This window comes from Hirundo rustica, chromosome W, assembly GCF_015227805.2.
Source record: "Hirundo rustica isolate bHirRus1 chromosome W, bHirRus1.pri.v3, whole genome shotgun sequence".
Lineage (NCBI taxonomy): Eukaryota > Metazoa > Chordata > Aves > Passeriformes > Hirundinidae > Hirundo > Hirundo rustica.
Genome location: NC_053487.1, coordinates 29,170,173 through 29,191,396, shown reverse-complemented (window position 1 = coordinate 29,191,396; position 21,224 = coordinate 29,170,173). Strand labels below are relative to the sequence as shown.

The 21,224-nt window shown below is 50.3% G+C and overlaps 1 protein-coding gene across 9 annotated transcripts; it reads right to left on the bottom strand.

Moving 5' to 3' along the window:
- Nucleotides 1-876: 876 nt before the first annotated feature.
- On the bottom strand, nt 877-14,523 carry LOC120764929 (protein YIPF6). 9 transcript variants are annotated; one of them, XR_005704326.1, is made up of 9 exons: nt 14,446-14,523; nt 12,330-12,458; nt 11,716-11,794; nt 11,323-11,365; nt 10,505-10,630; nt 10,245-10,402; nt 9,463-9,577; nt 7,705-7,895; nt 2,122-2,242 (listed from the first exon to the last, which is right to left on the bottom strand). XR_005704326.1 is itself a non-coding variant. In XM_040089086.2 (8 exons), the coding sequence occupies exons 1-8, from the start codon at nt 14,521-14,523 to the stop codon at nt 2,032-2,034; spliced, it is 939 nt and encodes a 312-aa protein (XP_039945020.1). In that variant the 3' UTR covers nt 877-2,031. The 9 variants fall into 9 exon arrangements, 6 of the variants coding, with proteins under 6 accessions (XP_039945020.1, XP_039945027.1, XP_039945024.1 ...); XR_009208597.1 differs by lacking the exon at nt 7,705-7,895 and adding an exon at nt 3,240-3,307 and having other exon boundaries at nt 2,125-2,242; XR_005704327.2 differs by lacking the exon at nt 2,122-2,242 and adding an exon at nt 3,744-7,321.
- Between the last annotated feature and the right edge of the window lie 6,701 nt (nt 14,524-21,224).

Sequence of the window (21,224 nt, the reverse complement as noted above, 5' to 3'; positions counted from 1 at the left end):
TTTAACTTCCAATGCGCTGGCCGGCCTCCTATCAGATGAGGAAGTAACAAGGCAGGCAACGCTGCAAAACAGGGCAGCTATCGACTACCTCCTCCTCCTCCATGGACACCGGTGTGAGGAGTTTGAGGGGTTGTGTTGCTTCAACCTGTCATCAAAAGCCGAGGACATCCACACTGCCATCCGACAGATGCGGGAGATGGTGAACAACATAAAAAGAGAAACAGACGACTGGCTGAGCAGACTCTTTACCAACTAGGGAATCTCCGGCTGGGTTTCCTCCATCATAAAGACTGTGTTGATTTGTTTGTTTGTTTTATTACTTGTTATCCTTGCTTTCAGTGTACTAAAAAAGATGTTGTATAATTTGGTTTCTGCCACCTCACACTCCCCCACAGTTAACCATGTCACCATGCCATCAGAAGAGGACCATGAGGAGGAAGGACTGGAGTTGGAAGAGGTGCTGGAGGGGACCCCAGAAGACGAAGAAAGAAATCCGGATGAAGAAGAGCATAGACTGGGGTACCCAACGCAGCGTCACTGACCTCCCTCCTCCGTTCCAGCCCCACTCCTCTTGAAAAAACAAAAAAGGGGGAGATGTGGTGGTGTGAGAATTGTTTTTATTAAGTTATTAAGTTATTTTTGTAAGATTTTAAAGTTATTTTTATAATGGTTTAGTTCACTGTATACCCCTGTGTTCTGCATTGGTTTTCCCTTCTGCATTGGTTGTTTTGTCTATTGTAAAACCAGACGTTTTCTGTCATTCATCCCTTCCCTGCACCTGTCACTGTCAATTCCCCCCCCCCCCCTCCTCATGGTCGCCCTGTCACTCAGAGACCCTTCCCTGGCTTCTAGAAAACTCCGGGAAGGGTGCCGAGTGATAGGCTGGGGCCCGGGAGACCCCCTCCCCTCATTTTGTGGTTGGTCCCCAGTTCCATGGTTCACACCCCCGGTTAACCCCCTGATTCCTGTGACTGGCTGACCGGTTATCGCCACCCCCGTTTCCACCCACCCTTAAAACCTGCCGCACGCCTGGCCTCGGGGTCTCTTCTGGGCGGTGGGTCAGAGAGTGCTGAGCCCCGTGCTGCCTCTCCCCCTGAATAAAATCCTGTTTAACTGAGCCCAGAGGAGTCCGCCTTTTGATTGGCTGCCATGGGTTGCATTCGCCATCTGCTGACCGTTGCTGAGAGGGGAACCAAGACCCCACAGGGAGGAGGTGGCTTGCCCGGCTTGCCACCCCGACCTCATACGTTGCCGCGGTGCACGAGACTGAGCTAGACCGTGGCCGCGCTCATCGGCGCGAGGAACAGCACCGCGACAACAAAACACAGAGGAAAACAGCCAGTGCCAATTCCCCTGGCCAGGGAGGCTTGTCCTCCCTGCAGGGCCTTGGGGGAACACCTGCCTTCAACCCCTGACACACTCCCTGCTCTGCTTGGCCATCACCCCAGGATGAACAGAAATCCTGTTCCTATTTGGGTGGAAACCTCTCAGTGTAGTAAGATCAACTGTTAAAGGATACAAAGGCAACTTAACACACTGTATTTGAACTGCATATCACCAGCCTGAAGCAGTTTAGAGTAAAAGAGAAGACAAAGCATCCGTGTCTGCCAGAGCATCCCAACCTCAGGACCAGCTGGGAACCTCTAGGGAGCAAGGAATGGGGCACAGGGAACAGGCATCCACAGCCGCCATGTGGAACATTTACCAGATGTCCAGGACTTGTCTTCACCTCCCCAGGAGACACAGAGAAGGCATTAACCTCATCTTCCTCGCAGTCTAGGGCATTGTGGGCTCTCCCCAGGTCTGCCTTGAGCAGCCCCACCTGATCTGTTCTGTTGTGTCTGTGTCCAGGCTTTGTCTGGGAATGTTCATCAAAGGCCAATGCTTCACTGCTGCTGAAAAATTTATTGTGGCCTGTAGCATCCCCACTGTGCCCTGCAGGTCGCTGTGGGAGGATGATAAATCTTGATCAGTGCCTCCTGGTTCTCCTGGGAAAAGATCCCCAGAGGGATGGCAAGGATTTGTCATGGATCAGCTCATAACCAGGCTCATCCTCAGGACTGCACATGCTGCTCCTCGGACAGAGGAAGCCATAGACACCTTCCTCATCTTCAGATGATGAGGAAGAGCACGGGGCCAGGGGCTCATCCTGCTGGCCTGGAGACGCCGGTGGCTTTGCTTGGTGCTCAGTGCTCCTTGGATCCATCGTCCGTGGATGGAACCCTTGCCGCCACTGGCAAAGCTGGCAATGTAAAACCATAACTCATTAGCAAGAACCACACAAGAGACTACATTTATTTTGCTTTTCCTCATTTTACTTTCAATTCCGTTTGATTAGAAAGGGGTGTTATGGTCCTTACTCTTGGAACCTCCACACTCTCCTCACCAGAGCATGCAGACCCACAGTTACAACTCGACCAGCTGGATTTGTATTCTTCATTTCTCTCTTAAAATACCAAACTCCCTCTATACTTTCAGAGGAGGGTGTGCTTCACATTGTGCCCTTTTCACTGCTGGCAATGCAGCACTGGGGGAAGAGCGGGGGTTTGGAGGGAGTTCGTTGGGATGGATTTCAGGTGCTGTCTGAGGTGTGTTTCAGGCTTCTGGGAGGAGCTGGGGCCAAGACTTCTGCACAGGCAGGGGAAGTCTGGCTGAGGCAGGGAATTGCTCCATCTCCTCCCACCTGGGCACAGTGGAGAACAGAGTTCCCAGGTGTCAGGACCCTGCCTGCCCACGTGCCCCACTATCCCCAAGGCTCTGATGATGCTCCCTTGCTTCCATCAGCAGCACAAACAGCAGCTGCTCAGATACAGAGGGCTCCAAGCGCAGATATGACGAGGTACCAGGCATGGGGAAGCCATGGCACTCCAGAAAACTTGCCCTGTTCCCTTCCCTGAAACGTGGGTTCAGGGAGGGTAACCAGGACAAAAACACCAAACTCGTCCTTCTTACATCAGGAAGTGCACTTATTGGTTTTTATTCCAACTAGGATTCAGAATAAATAGAGCAAACCTTCACTCTTGTCTCCCAGAGACCCTGAACCCCCCAGCACAGGCATTGCCCCCTGAAAAGGTGACAGCAGAGCAATGCAGTGACCCTTGTGTCTGTCCCAGCAGCTGCCCCTGCTGCTGGGCTGTCACACCTGCCCTAGGTGATGCTCTCCCCATCTCCACTGAGGAACCCTCCGTGCTGGACAAAGCCTGTCCCATCCCACCCATCACTGCCCTTGCATTGAGTACTTGCAACATGGAGATTCAGCAGCCTCCAGCCTGACTTCCAGCTCCTGCAGCCATGTCACCTGGTTTCCCTGCCAGGAAAGCCAAAGGTCAGGAATCAGGTTCACAGTCCCAGCTGTCAACAGCTGCACTGTAAGGGTTACTTCCTGATTTACTGGGAAAGTCTTTCCTTCCACTGTCACCTGCCCCATTCATTTGCCCTAGGGTACAATTCAGCATGCAGAATATTTGCCTTAAAAGATTCGCTTGGGGGACAAAAATGCTAAATTCGAGCTTTAGCCAAACAAAGTGTAACTACAAAGCCCAGAGCTGCACTTGGGAACACCTCTTTTGAGCGGAACAGTTACATTTCCAGGACGGGCAAATTGTCGTCTTTTTTTTTTTTTTTTTTTTTTTTTTTTTTTTTTTTTTTTTTTTTTAATGCCCCTTGATGAATGAAAGTGTCTTCTTGCCCTGAGCAGGCAGAAACCCCACAGCAGGGCCAGGTGAGGCACCACAGCCCGAGCTGGTGGCTGGCGGTGGCGGCTGAAGCTGGCAGGTCACACCTCACCTCCTGGGGCTGCCTGCGAGCCCGGTCCCCCGGCTGTGCTCCCCAGAACCACAGGGAGGTGACAACTAAACTGCAAAAGGCTGCCAGGGTCGGCGCGGTCCTGCCGCCCTCTGGTGACCACCGGGCCATGGTGGCTTTCCCCAGCCCCACAGCCCATGCTCGGCCCAGGGGCAGTATGTCCCTGCTGCCACCAGCTCCGGGCCAAGGCTCCCCAGGATCATGTTATGGACGTCCTTATTGTCAGCCCGCAGCACAGCGCGAGAGCATGGACAAACTCCTTCCTAGCCACTGCCTCAGATCCTGGTATGGCTCAGGAATGTGTTTAATTGCTATTGGTTCATTAGGCAGTCAGGGATGGGCCTTAATATCCATTCACCTATCAGGCCTTTTCCTACCAGGTTTCTGCTCCCCCATTGCCCCTCCCTCGTTCAGCCACCGGTGATCCCTGGCCAGCACCGCTGAGGCACACACAGGTCCCTTGGGTGGCCTCCCAGCTGAGACCTCCCAGCCCTGAAGCCACTGGAACCCTGATTTTGGGGTACACCAGCACCACTGCTCCTTCCCTGACCAGTCTGTTAGCACCAGCAGGATCCGAGCCTGGGCAGGGCGATGTTCTGGCTCAGCATCAGGGCTCTGGCACGTGTGGCCCATGTCCTGCTCTCCATGTGGGGCCAGGGGACACGAGGTGGGGACTGGGGAGCTTCCCCACTCCTGCCTCAGCCAGGCCAGGGGAGCTCCTGGTACTGCAGGTTCCACAGGTACAGAGAGCACAGAGCTTCCATCCACATATCACATTGCCCATGTGACTTTCTGCCTGTTTGAACTTTTCAAGTTAAAACAAATAATTTTCCTTTTTATTGGTATTAAACAGATCAAAATTAAACATATACAACAACTTCTGCTGATAAACAGTATTAAAAAAATCCTAGTAGGAAAGAAACCCTGGTTTGTGCATTGGAAGATCAGCCATTTCTCTGTAGAGCAGTTCATACACTCCATTATAAGCAACACAGCTGCTTCTCCTTGCTGCCCATCCCCAGCAGCTTTAAACAAGGAAAGGCCTTTCCCCCTGGAAAGCACAACAGTTCTTACCACAGACATTTCCAGCACAAATTAAACCTCTCTGTTGTGGTGACAGGGATCACTCCCCCGCAGGGCCCTTGGGAGGGATGTGCTGCACACCTGGCTGGACAGGATGAGGGACATTCAGGGAACACTCAGCACTCACAGGTGACACCAGCACTTTAAGGGACTATCAGCTGCATTAATTCTAGGCATCTGCAAATTTCAAACAAGCTTGAGGCATTTTGTTTCCCTGAAACAAAATGGTTTGGTTGTGTTTAATGTGCCCATGTCCTGTTGGCTTTGGGACCACCCTCTCGCTGAGGGATGACTGGTTCTGTCACAGCAGGGGCTCTGCAGGACCTCCAGGAGCGGCTGAGGAAACCAGTTTGGTTTGAGCCCAGTTTGGGCTTTCTGACTTTCTGAAGTCATGTAAAAAATTTCAAAATATTACTGGATCAATTAAATGCTACTCCAATTATCCTTCAGATAGAACAGCTCAAGTCACAAGACCCAGAGAGAATCCAAGGATTTCTTTGAAAGTGTGGTTAAATTCTTGTAGGACAGAAAGATTTGGCTCAAGGAATCCCACCATAGCCATCAACAGCTTTATCATCTACTTCCTTTGAATACTTCTTTTCAGCTTCAAAAAGCTGAACTAACATTTAAATGAAAGAAAAATTGCACACGTAAAAGAAAAACCACATTCCATACTGTCCTAGGGTGATTGTGTATCCCCCAATCGTCTATTGGGTGCAAAGGGGAGGGGAAGCGCGGTTTGTTTTTCCCCAGGAAAACTCTGCTCCTTGGAGTGACCTTGAAGCGGGGGAGTTGGAACACTGCAAGACGAAAGAAGCTCTGTTGTTTTTTTCCCCGGGAGTTTGTTTAGTGCTAGCGTATTTAGATGCTGTAGAATAGCTGAAGCTTTTTTTTTCCTTTTTTTTTTTTTTTTTTTTTTTTCCTTTTTTTTCCTTTTTTTGCCCTCTCCTCAGAACTGTTTCAATCTCTCTGGACTAAGGACCTGGAGGAAGCACCAGGGGCCTCCACGGGGGACCCACCCCACCAAGACCAGCCCTGCACATCTCCTTTTCTCCCAGTGCCAGCAGAGACGGAGTGGTGGAGCACAGTGACTATCTTCAAGAGGAGACTTTCTTACTTTAAGTTTGTTATCCCTCCGTAAGCGGCATGAAGCTCTTGTCATCGGGTATTGTGCTGGGAGTGCTTTGCCTGTTTAATAAACAGGTTTTTTCCACTTCTCTCTGAGGAAGTCTTTTCCCAAACCGGTTGGGGGAGGAGAGGGGGGCCCTGTGGGAGGGTTTCTCCCAAAATCTGCCTGAAACCACAACACATACCAGCAATAATTTAATGGAAGCCTAAAATTTCCCCTTTTCATGGTTCCTATGTCTACAAACCACCACAGCTCCCCTCCAGCCCCTTGGTGCCACAGCCAGGCCCTGCCACACAACACAGCAGCTTGTCATCCACAAATGCAAAATTGCACTTTTAATCTGAAATTCAGCATTTTCCATCCCAACTCCCACCCATCGCCAGTGTTTACAGCACAGATTGCTCTTGCACATATAACTAGAAATTAGGCACATTCACACCTCAGCAGAACCCACAGACCTCAGTTTCAGTCTGCACAAATGTAGGAAAAAGGACATTTTACAGCAGCTTTTTCACCCCAGATATTTCATGGATTGCTGACTGAGAACAACAGACAACAGGAATCATTTCTGTAGTTTCCAAAAGCAAGTCCCAGCTCCCAGTGTCTGTGCCAAGACACCTGACTCTTGCACACATGTACCCAGGAGAGGTACACGATGAACCTGCAGGAGGAGCCCTCTCCCTTTCATTAAAGTATTAAGCAAAATTAAAACCCCACTAAACCCACAGAACAGTGTCTGACATCTCACTGGAAGTACAAGGGAACAGAATGCACGTTCGCACACATTTCTTTGCTGTCCCCGTTAACAACCAAAGGAACAGTGTCTTGGTTTGAAAAGACAGGTGTCTGCTAAGGAGAGGCAGGCCTCTCTAGGAATGATGAATTTAAATCCTTCCCTCCGTGTTATTTTAATTTGGAAGATTAAAAAAAACCTTTTCAGTCAGAGCTATGAGGAAAGGAATAACAGTCCTTTACTAGTAACTATAATAGGACAGACAAACAACAACAGCAATTATAATAATAGTAAAACAGAACCAAGAACCCCGAGGGGCAAACGGTGAAAACTCCAGCGCTGATGGCTGGAAAGCGGTGGATTGTCCTCCGCAGGCAGGGGGGTGCCCTGGCAGACGAAGTGGGCAGTGCCGGAGAACCCGCAGCGGCTGGACCCGGTCTCACCCAAAATCCAGCAGGGCAGTGAAGAAACTCCGAATTCCTGGGCGCTCCAACAGATGATAGAATTCCCAGGACCAGACCCCTCCGTTAACCGTGGACTCCAGGCAGCTACCAGTCGCCCGACCGTGCTCCCTGGAAGCCGAGAGCAGCGAGCCCCCCCACCCTCAGCTCTCTGGGAGCTTTTTTTTCTCCCCCAAAACTAAGTGATCAACTCCCTTTTGTCCGGGTCAAGCACCCTTTAACTAACAGTATTTAGTCTCCTAGCAACTTATGGGGGGGGGAAAAATTCTACAGGAAACTTAACCCTCAACAAACAGTCACACAGAGGCAGGTGAGAGCAGAATTCATATCCTGCTTCAGAGCAACCAACACCTCTAGTACCATTTACTTCCCTTCCTTTAAACTGTTTTTAACACTTTGGGGCCCAAACCCTGGTATGGTTTTTCAGACCCAAACAGCCTGTGCAGCAAAGCCTCAACTTCCTGCACAGAACCCCTTGTTATTATCATACATACACATTCATGGTACTTTCCAAGGAATTTTCACTTCCCAAATGCAGAGTGAGAGCCTGGTCCCTGCTACAAAGCAGTCAGCATTTCTGCAGGACTCTGAGCTTTGTTCCCTGTGGTCACAGGTCTGTAACATGCCGTGAGCCCAGTCCTCTCATGGATGCAGTGCTGCAGGCACCAAGGTGGAACCCTCTTTCCTGCCACATGAAGGGATGGACACACACAATACATGGATATGAGCAAAAGCAACTCCTTGCCACCAGCTCCAATTCCCTATGTGATATATGTCCTAAAGTTAATTCGTGTTAAAAGATATAAAATGTAATACCATCCCTATAAGTTTTGTTTTAATCCAATATGCTATGAGTTAACTCAGAAGAAAGCAGCTCAGTAAAGGTACAGGAATTTCTCTTGCCTGAAAAGACAAGGGGGGGGGGGGGGGATACGAGACAAAACATGATTAGAATTACCAGGAGGGAGACACAAACATGCCTCTGCTGGGAATCATTAAAAAGGAATGTAACATATGTTCTAAAGTTAATTCATGTTAATAGAATATAAAATGTAATACAAACTGTATAAGTTCTGTATAAACTAGCATGTTGGAAGTTAAGTTTAGTTTAAAATAGCATTTTGTGAGTTAACTCGGGGGAAGGTGGCTTAATAAAATGCAAGAATTTCTCTAGCCTGAAAAGGCATGGGAGGGACACAAGGAAAGCTTGATTGGAATTACCAGAAAGGAGGACAGAAGACTGTCACTGCCAGGAATCGTTGAAAAGAAACAAAAGGCAATGGAAAACGGGGATGATAGCCTGGAGGACCCGATGATTGTATCAGATCCGTATCTAGATGGTCTCTGTCTGGAATTAACATCTCCACACCACACCTGGACCCGACCATTAACAGCATTGTCCTCCTCGGCTGATCCATTCAGACTCTTAGAACTAAAACCTGCATGTTTAATGAAGATGCCTCGGAGGGAGGACTTTCGACATCCCGAGCCTCTCTCCGCGATCCAGTGTATAAAAAGAGACTGCTGCAAACCAAAAATGTGAACTTGGGGATAACAGACTGGCAGAGTGTGTTATCGTTGTTCACCCAGCGGCAACCCGGGCTCGACGCTGTCCTTTTAATTGTGGCTGTCCGAGACTGTTATTTTGTCTCTCAATAAAATTCCAAATTTTGATTTATCGAATTTGGTCCTCTCATTTATAACACCTACAAAGAGACTCAACTGAGTTTTGACTGAACTCTCCTTTCCTGGGAAAGCCCCAGTCCCTCAATGCCCTGGGTGTGCATCCCACCACTCTACAAGAGAATGAAAAGGAGTCAGACACGTCTCTTTCCTCTCCACACATCATTGCAGTGAAGTTCTATGGTTTGATAATGCATTTTTATCTTCATTGAGAATCCAAGCAGAGGCAGGAAATCTGCCAAGTCATGCAAACTTCATCTCCCAACAGCTTGAAAATCCAGGATCTCTCGCTCTCTCCTCAGATGGAACATCCCCTGTCCCAGTGTGCATTGTTTATTTAACACCAATACAGAACAGGGCTAAATAAACCTCTCAGCAGCTGGACCTCAGTATCTTTCACAAAGAGGGACACACAAATGAGCACTTTTTGCAGCTCTCTGGCTTTGTCCCACAACCTGCCTTTTTACAGTATCCTTATATATAAATTAGAAAGAGATAAAGCCAAGGATTCACTGCAGCATCCATGAAAAAGTCCAGTCCGTGTACCAGTCCCTCAGCATAGTACTCACTGGGGAGTAAAGGTCAGGATCATCCAGCTGATGACAAAGTAGAAGAGGAAGATGGGGTACACAACGAGTGCCTTGCGGTTGGGGGGCTGGCTGTCCGCCAGGAACGCCGTGGATGCTGCGGAGACACAAAGCACGTGGAGCAGGAGCAGCAGAACCCTCACAGCCCCCACTGCATGGAGCAAACTGTAGTGAGGATCTGCACTGCAATTGTGTTGAAAAAGAAACCACTGCTCAAACCAACAGGCTGTAATCACCAAGTGCAACTTCCTTTATCATACAGAATGACAAGTCATGGAATCATGGAATCACAGCATGGTTTGGCTTGGAAGGGATATCCAGTTCCATCCCCTGCCAGAGCCAGGGACACCTTTCACTAGCCCAGGTTGCTCCAAGCCCTGACCAGCCTGGCCATAAATGCTGATTAACACTGTACAGTGAGAGCCAGACTTGCAGATAAAGAACAGGAGAAATCATGCAAATGTATCTCTATAAAATCGGCATTTTCTAATAGTATTTATAACAATCATAGAATAAATCACCAGTCTCACAGAGTTTAACACTAAATCATCATTCTGCTGCCCAAGGCAATTTGCATATGACCATGGAAATCACCAGGAGCAGAGGCAGCAGCTGAACCTCTGCCAGCTCAAGGATTGGAAGAACCGTTTCTACAGCCCTTCAGCAGCCCAGGGACACCTTAGACTAGAGCATCCCTTGGTTTTGCCTGAGGGAATTAACACAGATCAAGCTCCCCAAGCACAGGGCACACATGAGGGACTCACCCAAGGTGGACCAGCTGAACATGGCCCCCACCACGACGAGGCGGATGATGAAGCTGACAGTGCCCGCACCCGCCAGCAGCACCAGCCTGCACACCAGCATGGCCACGGTCAGCGGCATCACGCAGTACCCCAGCACACACAGGCTCTGGAAGAAGGAGCTGCACAGGGAGACAGCAACAGGGAAGCAGCAGTCAGGCCAGGCAGGGCAGAACTCTGTGCACAGGAGCGCGTGAGCTGCCATGGAATAAACCCACACTCACATGGTCCCTCCCAGAAGCTTCGAGTTGAGTGTGATGACAATGGCCCCAAACCAGATGATGACAAAGACCTCGGCAAACTGGGGCCCTCCGTCATCCTTGCTGTCTGCAGAGCCACCCTGCAGCATCCTGGAGTGGGGAACAGGAAGAAACAGCTGCAGTGGGGAACAGACAGATGGAGGCATCAGCATTGATGGAGTTTTCCCAGACTGGAGTAGGTGCCAGAGTAGAAGTCCCAACACTGATCCCCAGTTATGCTGCAGGCCCATAGTTTTTCATCCATTTTATATTTTCATTATATACTCAGTTTTGCAGAGGAAAGGAAAATAGTTATGGCTCAACTGAGGTGATTTCAGTCCATTTGTTTCCCTGTTTTTTGAGGGCTATGAAAGTATTCAGAAGGGAATCAAGCCACGGACAACAGGCTGAGATGGAAATTAAAGTACCAAAGTTTTGGTACCTCTCAAAGCAGCAGAGTAGTGTATGATTGAACAAACCACCCTCAGAGAAACCTTGGAATAACTACGGGATGCAGGCACCACAGCTGAATCAGGACAACTTGAGACACATTCAATAAAACCATTCCTAGGCCAGGGGACCAGGAAAAGATCATCCTTAAATCCTAAATTTAGGGACAGGAGGTTCTAATGGGCTTGAAGTGTCACAAATACATTTTATCAGAGAACCCAACCAAGCAGTGCTTGCACAAGACAGAGAGGGATCAGATGAAATTGATCTTAACACATTAATTCGTAATTTTTAATGCCTTATTTCCCTCATGCACTGGGCTACAAAACCCCAAATTCCCCTGGAATACTCACAGAGCCAGGGACACACACAGCACCAATGGGCCCCAAAGATCCCCTGCAGGGAGAGGGAAAACACATCACAAAAGTCACAGAACCATCTCAGTTCCGCTTTCCTAGGAGTGACAGAGGCCCTTACCCAACTCCCAAGGTGCCATTTTTCACATCTCACTGCTTTACAATTTTCTTACTCAGCATCTTACACCATGATCTATAATAAAATTCATTCAAGACCCATCAGTTGCTAAAGCTCCCAGTTCCACTCGTCCTGGCCCATGCCACCCTGTCACAGAGCCCTGGTGACACCCTGGATGTCAAATCTGCTGCTCAGGATGTCCAGCACTCCCGAATCCCTGTCCTGCTGGATTCTGCCCCTCCTCTGGAGATCAGGAAGGCCCCAGCACGTACAGTCCCTGAGGAGCATGCTGCTCTTCCTAGGATACATGACATGGACAAACTTCTTCCCAACGGCCTTCAGGTCCCTCATCTGAAATAAACAAAACACTTTAATTCATCCCCTCACAAAAATTACAGCTCCCAGCTAAAGCAAAGAGACAGAAATAAAGGAACATGGCTGGCAAATCAGGAGAGGATCCAACCCAAGTTCTGTAGCATCCTCTGCAACAAACAATGGCTACTTTTCCTACATTCCTTAACAACCACAGCATCATATTCTTTTCTTTAACAACAACAATATTGTATCTTTTAATAATGACAGAATATAACCAACAACTTGCTTGCTCCTCTAGGAAAAGAAAATAAATGAAAAATACCTTCAGCCAGTAGAGTTTCTCACAAGCTCCCACTCTGCCCTCACATTGATTTCAGGATCCCAGAGAAACTTTGGGCCTCAATTCAGACAGTTTTTGACCCACAGGAATTTGTTTTACGTGATGAGTTCTAAAACAATCCCCGCTGAAGTACAGGTTGAGCAGAGCTGTGCAAAAACACAGGTTTTGCACAACAGCTGCCAAAGACACCAGAAAACATGAGTTTTAGCCCAGCCATGGGCTCAGACTCACAATTGTGTCCTTGACTGGCTCATCCAGTGTGGAGTAATCCTCATCAGGAGAGTGAGATCCCACAGGAACAGTGATCTCCCCTTCCACTGGAATATCCTGGGATATGGACACATCTGCCAGACCTGGGAACTGAATGGGTACAAACCTTTAGGAAGAAACACAAAAATGCTCGTGTGCACTTCAGATGGGTTGGGGAGGGACAGAGCTGCTTGGAATTCAGGGATACAATGAATAAAAAGTTCTGCAGCAGGGCCAGGCTGTTGCTGCCCGATGTGAGCAGGTCATGGCCTGAAGAGCTGAGCAGGTGTGTGTGAGCCTGTCCTGTCACCCCCAGAACCCGTCCTCTGTGCTCTGTTCCGGCAGCAGTAACTGAAAGAAATAAAAAGCTGTCTTTTAAGGGAGGTACTGCCTGAGGCCTGCACAGCCGCATCACCCCCCAAGTACCCACATTTAACAGCCCCGGGGAGCTGCACGGACACCGCCAGCCCAGGCACACACCGAGGCTGCTCAGGAACCAGGCTTAACCGTGTTATAAGTGTATATTATAAAGTTGGCTTTTCGCAAGATGTGCGCTATATGATTAATAACTTTGTTGTAAAGATATAAGTTTTTATTTCTGCTATTAGTAAAAAATTAGGCATAGTGGTGACTTATTAAAGAAATATGGGTATTGATCTAGTATCGATACCCAACTGTGACGGACAAAAACTCTCTAACAGTTTAAAGTTAGAAAGTGTATGTTTATTATGGCCGGGCAGCACTCGGGATAGCTCCTTAATATGCGCTGCGAAATTCACAGGTAATTACAAAACCATTTATTTACATAAGTGTTGAATACCTAAAATACAAATGCATATTCATACTCCTGTCACCTCCCCTCCTTCGCTTCGTATGCTAATTGGCAAAAAGGCTATTAAGCATGTGTAGTTTGTTTCTTAAAATGAGTCAGGGGTCTATTCTGGGGAGGGGTCACCCAAAATGAGGAAGTAAGATGAGTCTTCCTCGTCCTGACCTTTCTACCTTTTCAATGCATTCATGACAAATGATTCCTTGGTAGAACTTACAGTTTCCTGTGTTCAATGGGTCCTTTAAGCAGGAAGTCTGCAGCTATCTTATGTCCTATTTACCACATTTTGTTTTTCATTACAAGCACAGCTACATAAACATAAAGCTGACAAGCAATGAGTTACTAAATCCGGGATAGCTTATCTAAGATCCGGCTTCTGTTAACTGTGAACAAAGCTTACCTATCTACTTCAGCTAATTCAGCAACTTATTATCTTAACTTTCCTAAAAATCCTTAATTCTTCAGATTTAATGTCTCAGTGGTAGTAGTTGATATAGTATGCTTAAACTGTCTGGTCGGGATAACACCCAGTGAACATGTAAAGAAGACCCTGCTATTGATATACCAACTATCAGCAGCTACCATCTGAAGAAAGTATGGACCAAGGCCCAAACTGGAGGTGATAATGAAGATACAGCCAAGAAACATGAATATGCAACAGACTGATGCAATAGAAAGGGTATTTAAAGAATATCTCTGAAATAGCAGGTTGTGAGCTTGGCTGAATGCCAAGTCACCCGGCCGGCTGTAATTTTGCTTAACCTCTCTCCTAATTGTCTTATTTTTTATTTTATTAAACCTATTTCTTAAAATTTACCAGGAAAGTGAACCTCGTTTTTCACAACCGGGCTGATGCCTCCCCGCCTGCGGGAGAAGAAGGCTCTGGGGTGCCCGGAGGTGAAGGCAAACAGGGCACAGCCCGACCGGTTCTACGGCAAATGCTGGGGCAGGCAGGGCAGGGATGGCACGGCGGGAGGCCGGCGGTTCTCCGGCCCTGCGCCTGACCCTGTCACCTTTTCTGTCTTCTTTTCCTGTCGCCTTCCTCGCCCCTGTCCTCGGCCCCTTTCGCCGTCTCCACCCTTCGGACGAGCCGCCGCCCGCCCAGGCCTCCAGACCCCGCTCCGCCTTTGCCCGGCACCTGACCTACTGCCTGGCCCTGCTCAGGGAGACAGGGAAGCCCGAACGCCTCCGGCCCGCCCGCAGTCCGGCCTCCACGGCTCCCCTCCTGGCTCTCCCAGCTACCCCCAGGGCCCCCTCGGTCGCACTCACCAGAATCCCCCCAACCCCGCTCCCCTCCGCCGCCGCCATCTTAGCCGCCCCGACGACGTGGAAGCCATTTGACGTCATCACCGCGCGCCGTTGCGTCACGCGCCGCCGCCGCGGCGTCCATGGCAACGCGTGCGCGCGTCACCGCCCCCGCCCCGCCGGCAGGGGGCGCACTCCGACCGGCCCGCGGGGCGGCGGCAGCGCTCGGCCCGGATCGTGCGGAGCGGACGGGAGCGGACCGGCCCGGTCGGGCTGGGCGGGCGGCGGCCCCGGGCGGCTCATCCCGGACTACACCTCCTAGTGCCAGCAGCGCGGCCGAGGCGCGGCAGCGGGAGCGGGCGGGGAGCGGCGGGCGGGGCCGGCCGGGCGGGGCGAGCCCGCGAGATGCCGGCGGCGGCAGCGCTCCGTCGGCGTAGCGCGGCGGAGCCGGGCCGAGCCGTGGCCTGGGGCACCCGCCGCTGGAGTTCAGCGACTGCTACCTGGACAGCCCCGACTTCCGTGAGCGCCTCAAGTGCTACGAACAGGAGCTGGAGCGAACCAACAAGTTCATCAAGGAGGTGATCAAGGACGGCAACGCGCTCATCGCCTCCATCCGCGGTGAGCGGGCCGAGGCAGGGGTCCGGGCAGGGTTCGGCCGGTCACTGGGGTGTGTCCCGTTCCCTGGGCATCGCCTACAGCCCCGTGCTGGAGCCGCTTTGGGCCCGTGCCCTGCATAGCTCCGGGAAGGGCTGGCGTTCTCCGGGCAGCGGCCGCCATCCCCGGCGTGTCCCTGTCCCTGCACTGCCACCCCCGGGGCCACCCGCAGCTGTCCCCACGCAGGGACGGGCCGGATCCCCCGTCCCGTTGGGTTGACACCGGCTGCGAAACCGGCCGAACCTTCCCAGGCATCTGTCTGCTCGTATGGGGGCAGTGATCCCTGCTCGGGGAAGGTGCTCCGTTATTCTGCATCTCCCGAGCGTGGGGGGAGCGTGGCGGGTTCGTCGCTGGGCATCTCGTCACCCTGGGGCCCCACTGTGAGCATGAGACGGGCCCTCCATCGCCCTGCTCTAAGTCCTCCTTTTGTTGTCGGTGTTCTGTCATTCTTTAAATCACGGTGAGCATTTTTCTCAATGAAATGTCGATTTCAATGTTGACTTTGTGGGAGTCGTCTGTTCAGAAGTGCTGACAGATCACCAGAGCACCTGGGCCAGGTTGTGTCACCTGAAACCACCAAGTCCCACGTGTTTGACACTGACCTTCTGACTGCTTAGATTTGTTCTCCCTCCCCACAGCTGTGGAAACACCTTCATACACACCTTCCTGGACTCCATGATCTTAAAGGTCTTTTCCACTCCAGATTATTCCATGATTCTCTGCTGTTATCAATGCAGTAGAATCCAGGCCAACAGAGCATCCACAAGGGCAGCGGAGGGACACAGACAGTCTATGCTGGTCACACACAGTCCTGCCAGCTGGTTGGTTTCAGTTGGTGTTAATAGGTTTAGCTGCTGCCCTTTTGTTCAGAATAATTCAGAGCTTCCTTGTTATCGAGGGGTGGCTGGAATAGCACATGTTTGCCCATCTAGAAGCAGCAGAGGCAAAAGCTGGTGTGACTGAAACAGCTGACGTCACAGAGCTGTGAGACCTAACGTGGGTACAAAAACTCAAATCTCTGCACAGTCCAGGGCAAAGAAAAAAACCAGCAAAATGGAAATCAGAGGGATTAAAACAAACCTGCTTGCTAATGGAAATGCTTTTCTTCATCACTTTGTTTAAAACCATTTCCCTTTTCAATGTTTGTAGTGTACAGGGGTATGAGGGATTTTGCTGGGTCAGCAGACCTGGCCCAGGGAAACTGGCCAGGGAGGAAGGGCAGCAGCAGAAGAAAGCAGAGCACACCCAGACAGCACTGAGAACCCCCAGGGCTGAGGATTTCTTGCCTGAAATTCTGTGGGGCATTTTTGTAGTTGATCCAGCAGGCTGCCAGGGAGGTGCTGGGGGCAGTCCTGCCTGGGCTTCCATCAGCTCCCTGTGTTTAGCTAACAGATTACTTAAAAAAATAGATATATCTCTGAATTCTATCCATGTGGAGCTGTGGGTGGGAATCTGGTGTACTCACTGGCCATGGCCTCACTGCGACCAGCTGGCAGATCCCAATGTCCACTCGGACGGCCATGGCTGACAATCCCTCTGTGCCCCTTGACAAGGTGGGGTGGAGGTGCCCTCAGCTGCTGGGATGCAAAAGTGGTGGTGATCCCATCAGGAGAGTGAGATCCAATGAGGATAGAGGGTGAAGTACCTGAAGGGGCCTACAAGAAAGGTGGAGAGGGACTTTGGACAAGGGATGAAGTGACAGGACAACGGGGAATGGCTTCAAACTGAAAGAGAGCAGAGTTAGATGGGATAATGGGGAGAAATTCTTCCCTGTGAGGATGGTAAGGCCCTGGCAGAGGTTGCCCAGAGAAGCTGTGGCTGCCCCATCCCTGGAAGTATTCAAGGCCAGGTTACCTGAATGAGGGAGGTGCTTTAGGTGGCGTTAAACTCCTTTGGTCTTTCATGGATTAAGAGAAACTGGTTCCATTCCCTCCACCCAACTGATGTGTCGCCAACTGGAACAAATAAAATTCTGGGGTGAAGCTCTTCCAGGGGCCTGCAGCCCACCATATCCTGGGGAGGGTCATCCTGCAGTCACAGCCCTACCAGTGCTGCCTTTGAGTGTGTTATTTTCTCTTGTTGACTGACACCCCCCCCAACAGCTGAGTAGTCACAACTACGTAGGACACCATAAGAGAACAAAGTATTTGGCATTGCCAAGTAGAGAATTAAACTGACGAAAGCAGAGAATAATATTGTTCATTTGTAACAGGCTTGGGTGTGAAAGCCAATAACAGAAAATAATACTTTGAGTCAGAAATGGAAATTATTTTTGTTGTAAAGTTGGCTGCGTCCCTTGTTTTTTGTGCCAGGAGTATGGAGAGTCACTGGCAGTGCCAATTGATGATGCTGGTCCCACACGTTGTACTGGCAGTGCTGAGACCACCGTGGCCTGTCCCTGGTCAGGAAGCAAGGACTGGGAGGTGTCTGTCCCTTCATGTTGATGCCCATCTGTGATCGTGACACGCAAAGCAACCACACGGAGACGAGAGATTTGCAGGGCAGAGATGTTGCTCCGAGAGAGCCCAAGGCTGAGCCAAGGCCGAGAGCCCCTCTGCCTGTTTATTTGTTACTTTTTATACATTTGTGGGTCTGGCTGTGGATTGGCTTCTGGAGTTATCACGTCCCAGCCGAATGGCCAGACCAACTGTCAGTTACAATTGTTTTCAGGTCAGAAATATGCAAACAAAGGACAGGGAATGAAAAACAAAGGATTTGTTTATGTTACATGTGTGAGAAAAGGCAAAAATTGCTCCTAATATTGTACAGAAGCTAAAAAGACTGACTCCATCTTATGAACAATCAAAAGGCTTTAAAAAACTCAGAAAAACCAGGGTGACACCCATCCCCTTGGGCTGGCCAGGATCAGGACCTGATGTGGGCACTGGGGATTCAGCTCCAACGGCAGCTTGTCCATGCCCAGAGCTTGCCATGGCCAGCACTGGTGTGACAGAGGAGCCCCGCTCAAGGCACATGCTCTAGGGTGTCAGACCAGGGTGTCAGAAGTTGTGACTCCATGGCATCACTGTGGCTGCTTCACAGCAGTTTCCTTCTGTGCTTCAATGTGGGTTTCTTTAATCTCTCCTGCTCACTGTGCTCTGCTGTGTGTATGATAATGCAAAACCACCTATTTCCCCTGGTCTTTGAATTTCTCTCCCAATTAAATATCAAATGAAGTTGGAGAAATGTCAGAGGCTTTTCTCATTAATACCTGTGAGTGCTGTGATGGTGAAAATTGTCCTTTGAAGCTCAAAGAGCTGTGAGTTCTCATGAAAATGTTGTGTATGTGGTTTTGCACTTGATTTCTGTCCAGCGTGAAGCTCTGCAGAGTGCCTGGGACTGTGCTGGCAGTTCCCAGCCTCCCCCAGTACTGTGAGCACTTCATTCTGAAGGATAAAGTGATAGAGGAATGTATAGAGACTGTGTGAGCTTTTCCCCACGAATGGGGTTCCTTGGACACCCAGGGAAGGTCCCACCATCATCATCATCCCTGCAGGTCCCACAGGGCTTTGTGTGGGAACTGGTATGTCCCCTCAGGGAACTCGTGTCCCTCAGCATGGTAGACCTGTTCTGGGCAGGTTTCTGTGCTGTCATTGCATGTAGTGCCTGGGGGTTTAATGCTGTGGAGTGTGGGAAGCGGTGTTGCATTGGAACAGGTTATTTTAATGGGATTGAAACAACCCAGAGTGGCCTGTCTGCCCAGTTCCCCAGAACCCCATGTCCTGGTTCTTGGGAAGGCTGTGGGGACAATGGCTGGAATCTGTTCCTGCAGTATGTACAGCCAGATCCTGGGGACTGTGTCCAAACAACCCTAAAGCTCCTCTGGAAAATGGGGAAGGAGAAGGAGTCTATCCCACACCAGGAGATGCTGCAGCTCTCCAGGCAAGCATCAGCTTTGCTGGGAGGCACAGCTGGGCATTGAGGTGCTACAGTGACAATGTCCTGTCCCACAAAGACAGTGTCCTAGGGTAACTTTATGATGCTTGTATCCCCAATCGTCTGTTCTGTTTGTGCTGTATATTGAGTCCTGTGCCTTTAAGACTGGTTCTAAGAGCAAGGAGAAGCGCGGAGTTTGTTTTGAGAAAACTACCTGACTCCTCCACATTCTTCGGCAGACGGGGTGTTCGGCGGAAGCTTGGAGAGACTGCAGGACAGATTTTTTTTTCTTTGCTTTTAGTTCGTTTCAGCTAGCTAGGGCAGAGAAGTTCCCTGGACTGGTTTTTTTCCTTTTTCTTGGAACTGTTTAAACCTGCTCTGGACTGAAAACCCAGGGGAGCACTGGGGGCTGCACCTGCGGCCCACCGGGGCCTGGACCTCGGCATTTTCCAGCAGTGCCGGAGAGACTGGGACTGATGAGAGACTGAGAGAGAGAGCCGAGCTACACCCACGGCAAGGACTTTCTCAATTTGCCATCTCACTTCAGAAGGAGAGGTTTTATTGTTTCATATTATTAATTCTTTATACTTGTATGCACTTCATTTGTTTAGTAAAATAGTTTTTTCCACTTTTCTCCAAAGAAGTTGTTTTTTTTTTAACCGGACCGGTTGGAGGGAGGGGCCACTTGGGTTTGCTTCCCAGAGGGATCCTCTACAGGGGTTTTCCCCCAAATTTGTCCCAAACCAGGACAGACAGCTTAGCCATGAGACAGTATGGAGCAGGGGGGAAATGACCTGCTGGAAAATGCATCACTCCCCTCCAGCAATAATGTGATCTCTTGTACTTATTGGCTCCTTGCTGGTCTTCCTCATCCTCACTGGGGATTTCAGCTAGTAAGGGCACCAGTTACTGCTGGTGACTTGTAAAATTGCTTCCTGACTTCCCATCTCTAATTGTCTCAAAAGACGTCACACCCAGAGGCAGACCCCAGCTCTCCTTGGGAGCATCTGTACCCTGCAGGCATCCTCAGCACAGGTGGGCAGAGAGGGTCTCTGCAGCCAACAGCTGCTGATGAAGCAGCTCCTGCTCCTGGGCTGCAAGCTCTGAGCACACAACTAGGGTCCCAGTTGGTGCAAATCTAAATCAGACATGCTTTAACCAGAGACTAAAACACAATAGCAGAAAAAAGAACAAAAACCCTCCCAAAAGCCAACTCAGCGCCAGAGCCGTATCCTCAGTGCAGGCAGGAGAGCCGAGGGGCCAGCACAGGATCTACCAGATCCAGCTGCAAGGCAGATCCCACCCCGTGTTCTGGGGCTCAGGGATGTGTTTGCTGGGTTTTGCTTCCCCTGGAGCAGCTCTCTGGCTGGGCAAGTTGTCACTGTTGGGTTTGCTTTGCTGGTAGCTGAGGTGCCAGGCTGGGCACAAGATGGTTTGGCCATGCTGTGATGGCCCCAGGCCTGGCTCCTTGTCCCTTGCACCCTCCCTGCTGCAGTCCTGAGCTCCCCAGCCTCACCCCCAGGAACCACTGGCTTCTACTGGTTACAGCTGCTCCATCCATGCCCAGGTATGCCCAGGGCTTGGTTTGTTTTAGGAAGCCCTGTTGGGGAGGAAGAAGCCAAAAAACCCTATAAATATGATTGCCTCTATTCTGAGAATGAGAAACCTGTAAGTGAGATAGAATTGAAAGTAAGTTTTGATGTTTGAGATGTATTAGATACTGGATCTCTGGGAAAACAGTTATGTGACCATCTGAAAGTTACCTGCAGCCAGACCCAGAGGTCAAATGGAATGTTCTGTCTCACCCCCCAATGGTTCATCCCACACCTGTACCCCTCCCCTGAAGTATCAGGTATCTGTAACCCCATTGGCCCAAGTCCTGTTCCAGCCCACCTTGAAGACCCCTGATAAGGGGTCCCAGGGGGGCTGGACGGTCTCTTTGCTTGCACCCTTCCCTGAGGACTTTCCTCTCTTGGAATTTCCTCTCCCTACTTCTCCCTTCCCCCACCTTCCTAGGCCTTGCCACGAGCTGCAGCCTGGCAGCTCAGAGCAAGGCCTCCACATCCCTTACAATAAACCTCATCTTCTAAAACCTAACTTCAGAGATCTCTCGTCTACATTTATCTACACCGTCCTGGAGTCCTCAGCAGCAGGAGGAAGCAATTTCTACAAAGCCCAGGGCAGGAATGTGGGCAGGGGTGGCTGGCAATGGCACCAAGCCAGCCCTGTCCCTGCCAGCTCGGGGGCTGGTGGGAGGGCTCTGGACCAGCCTT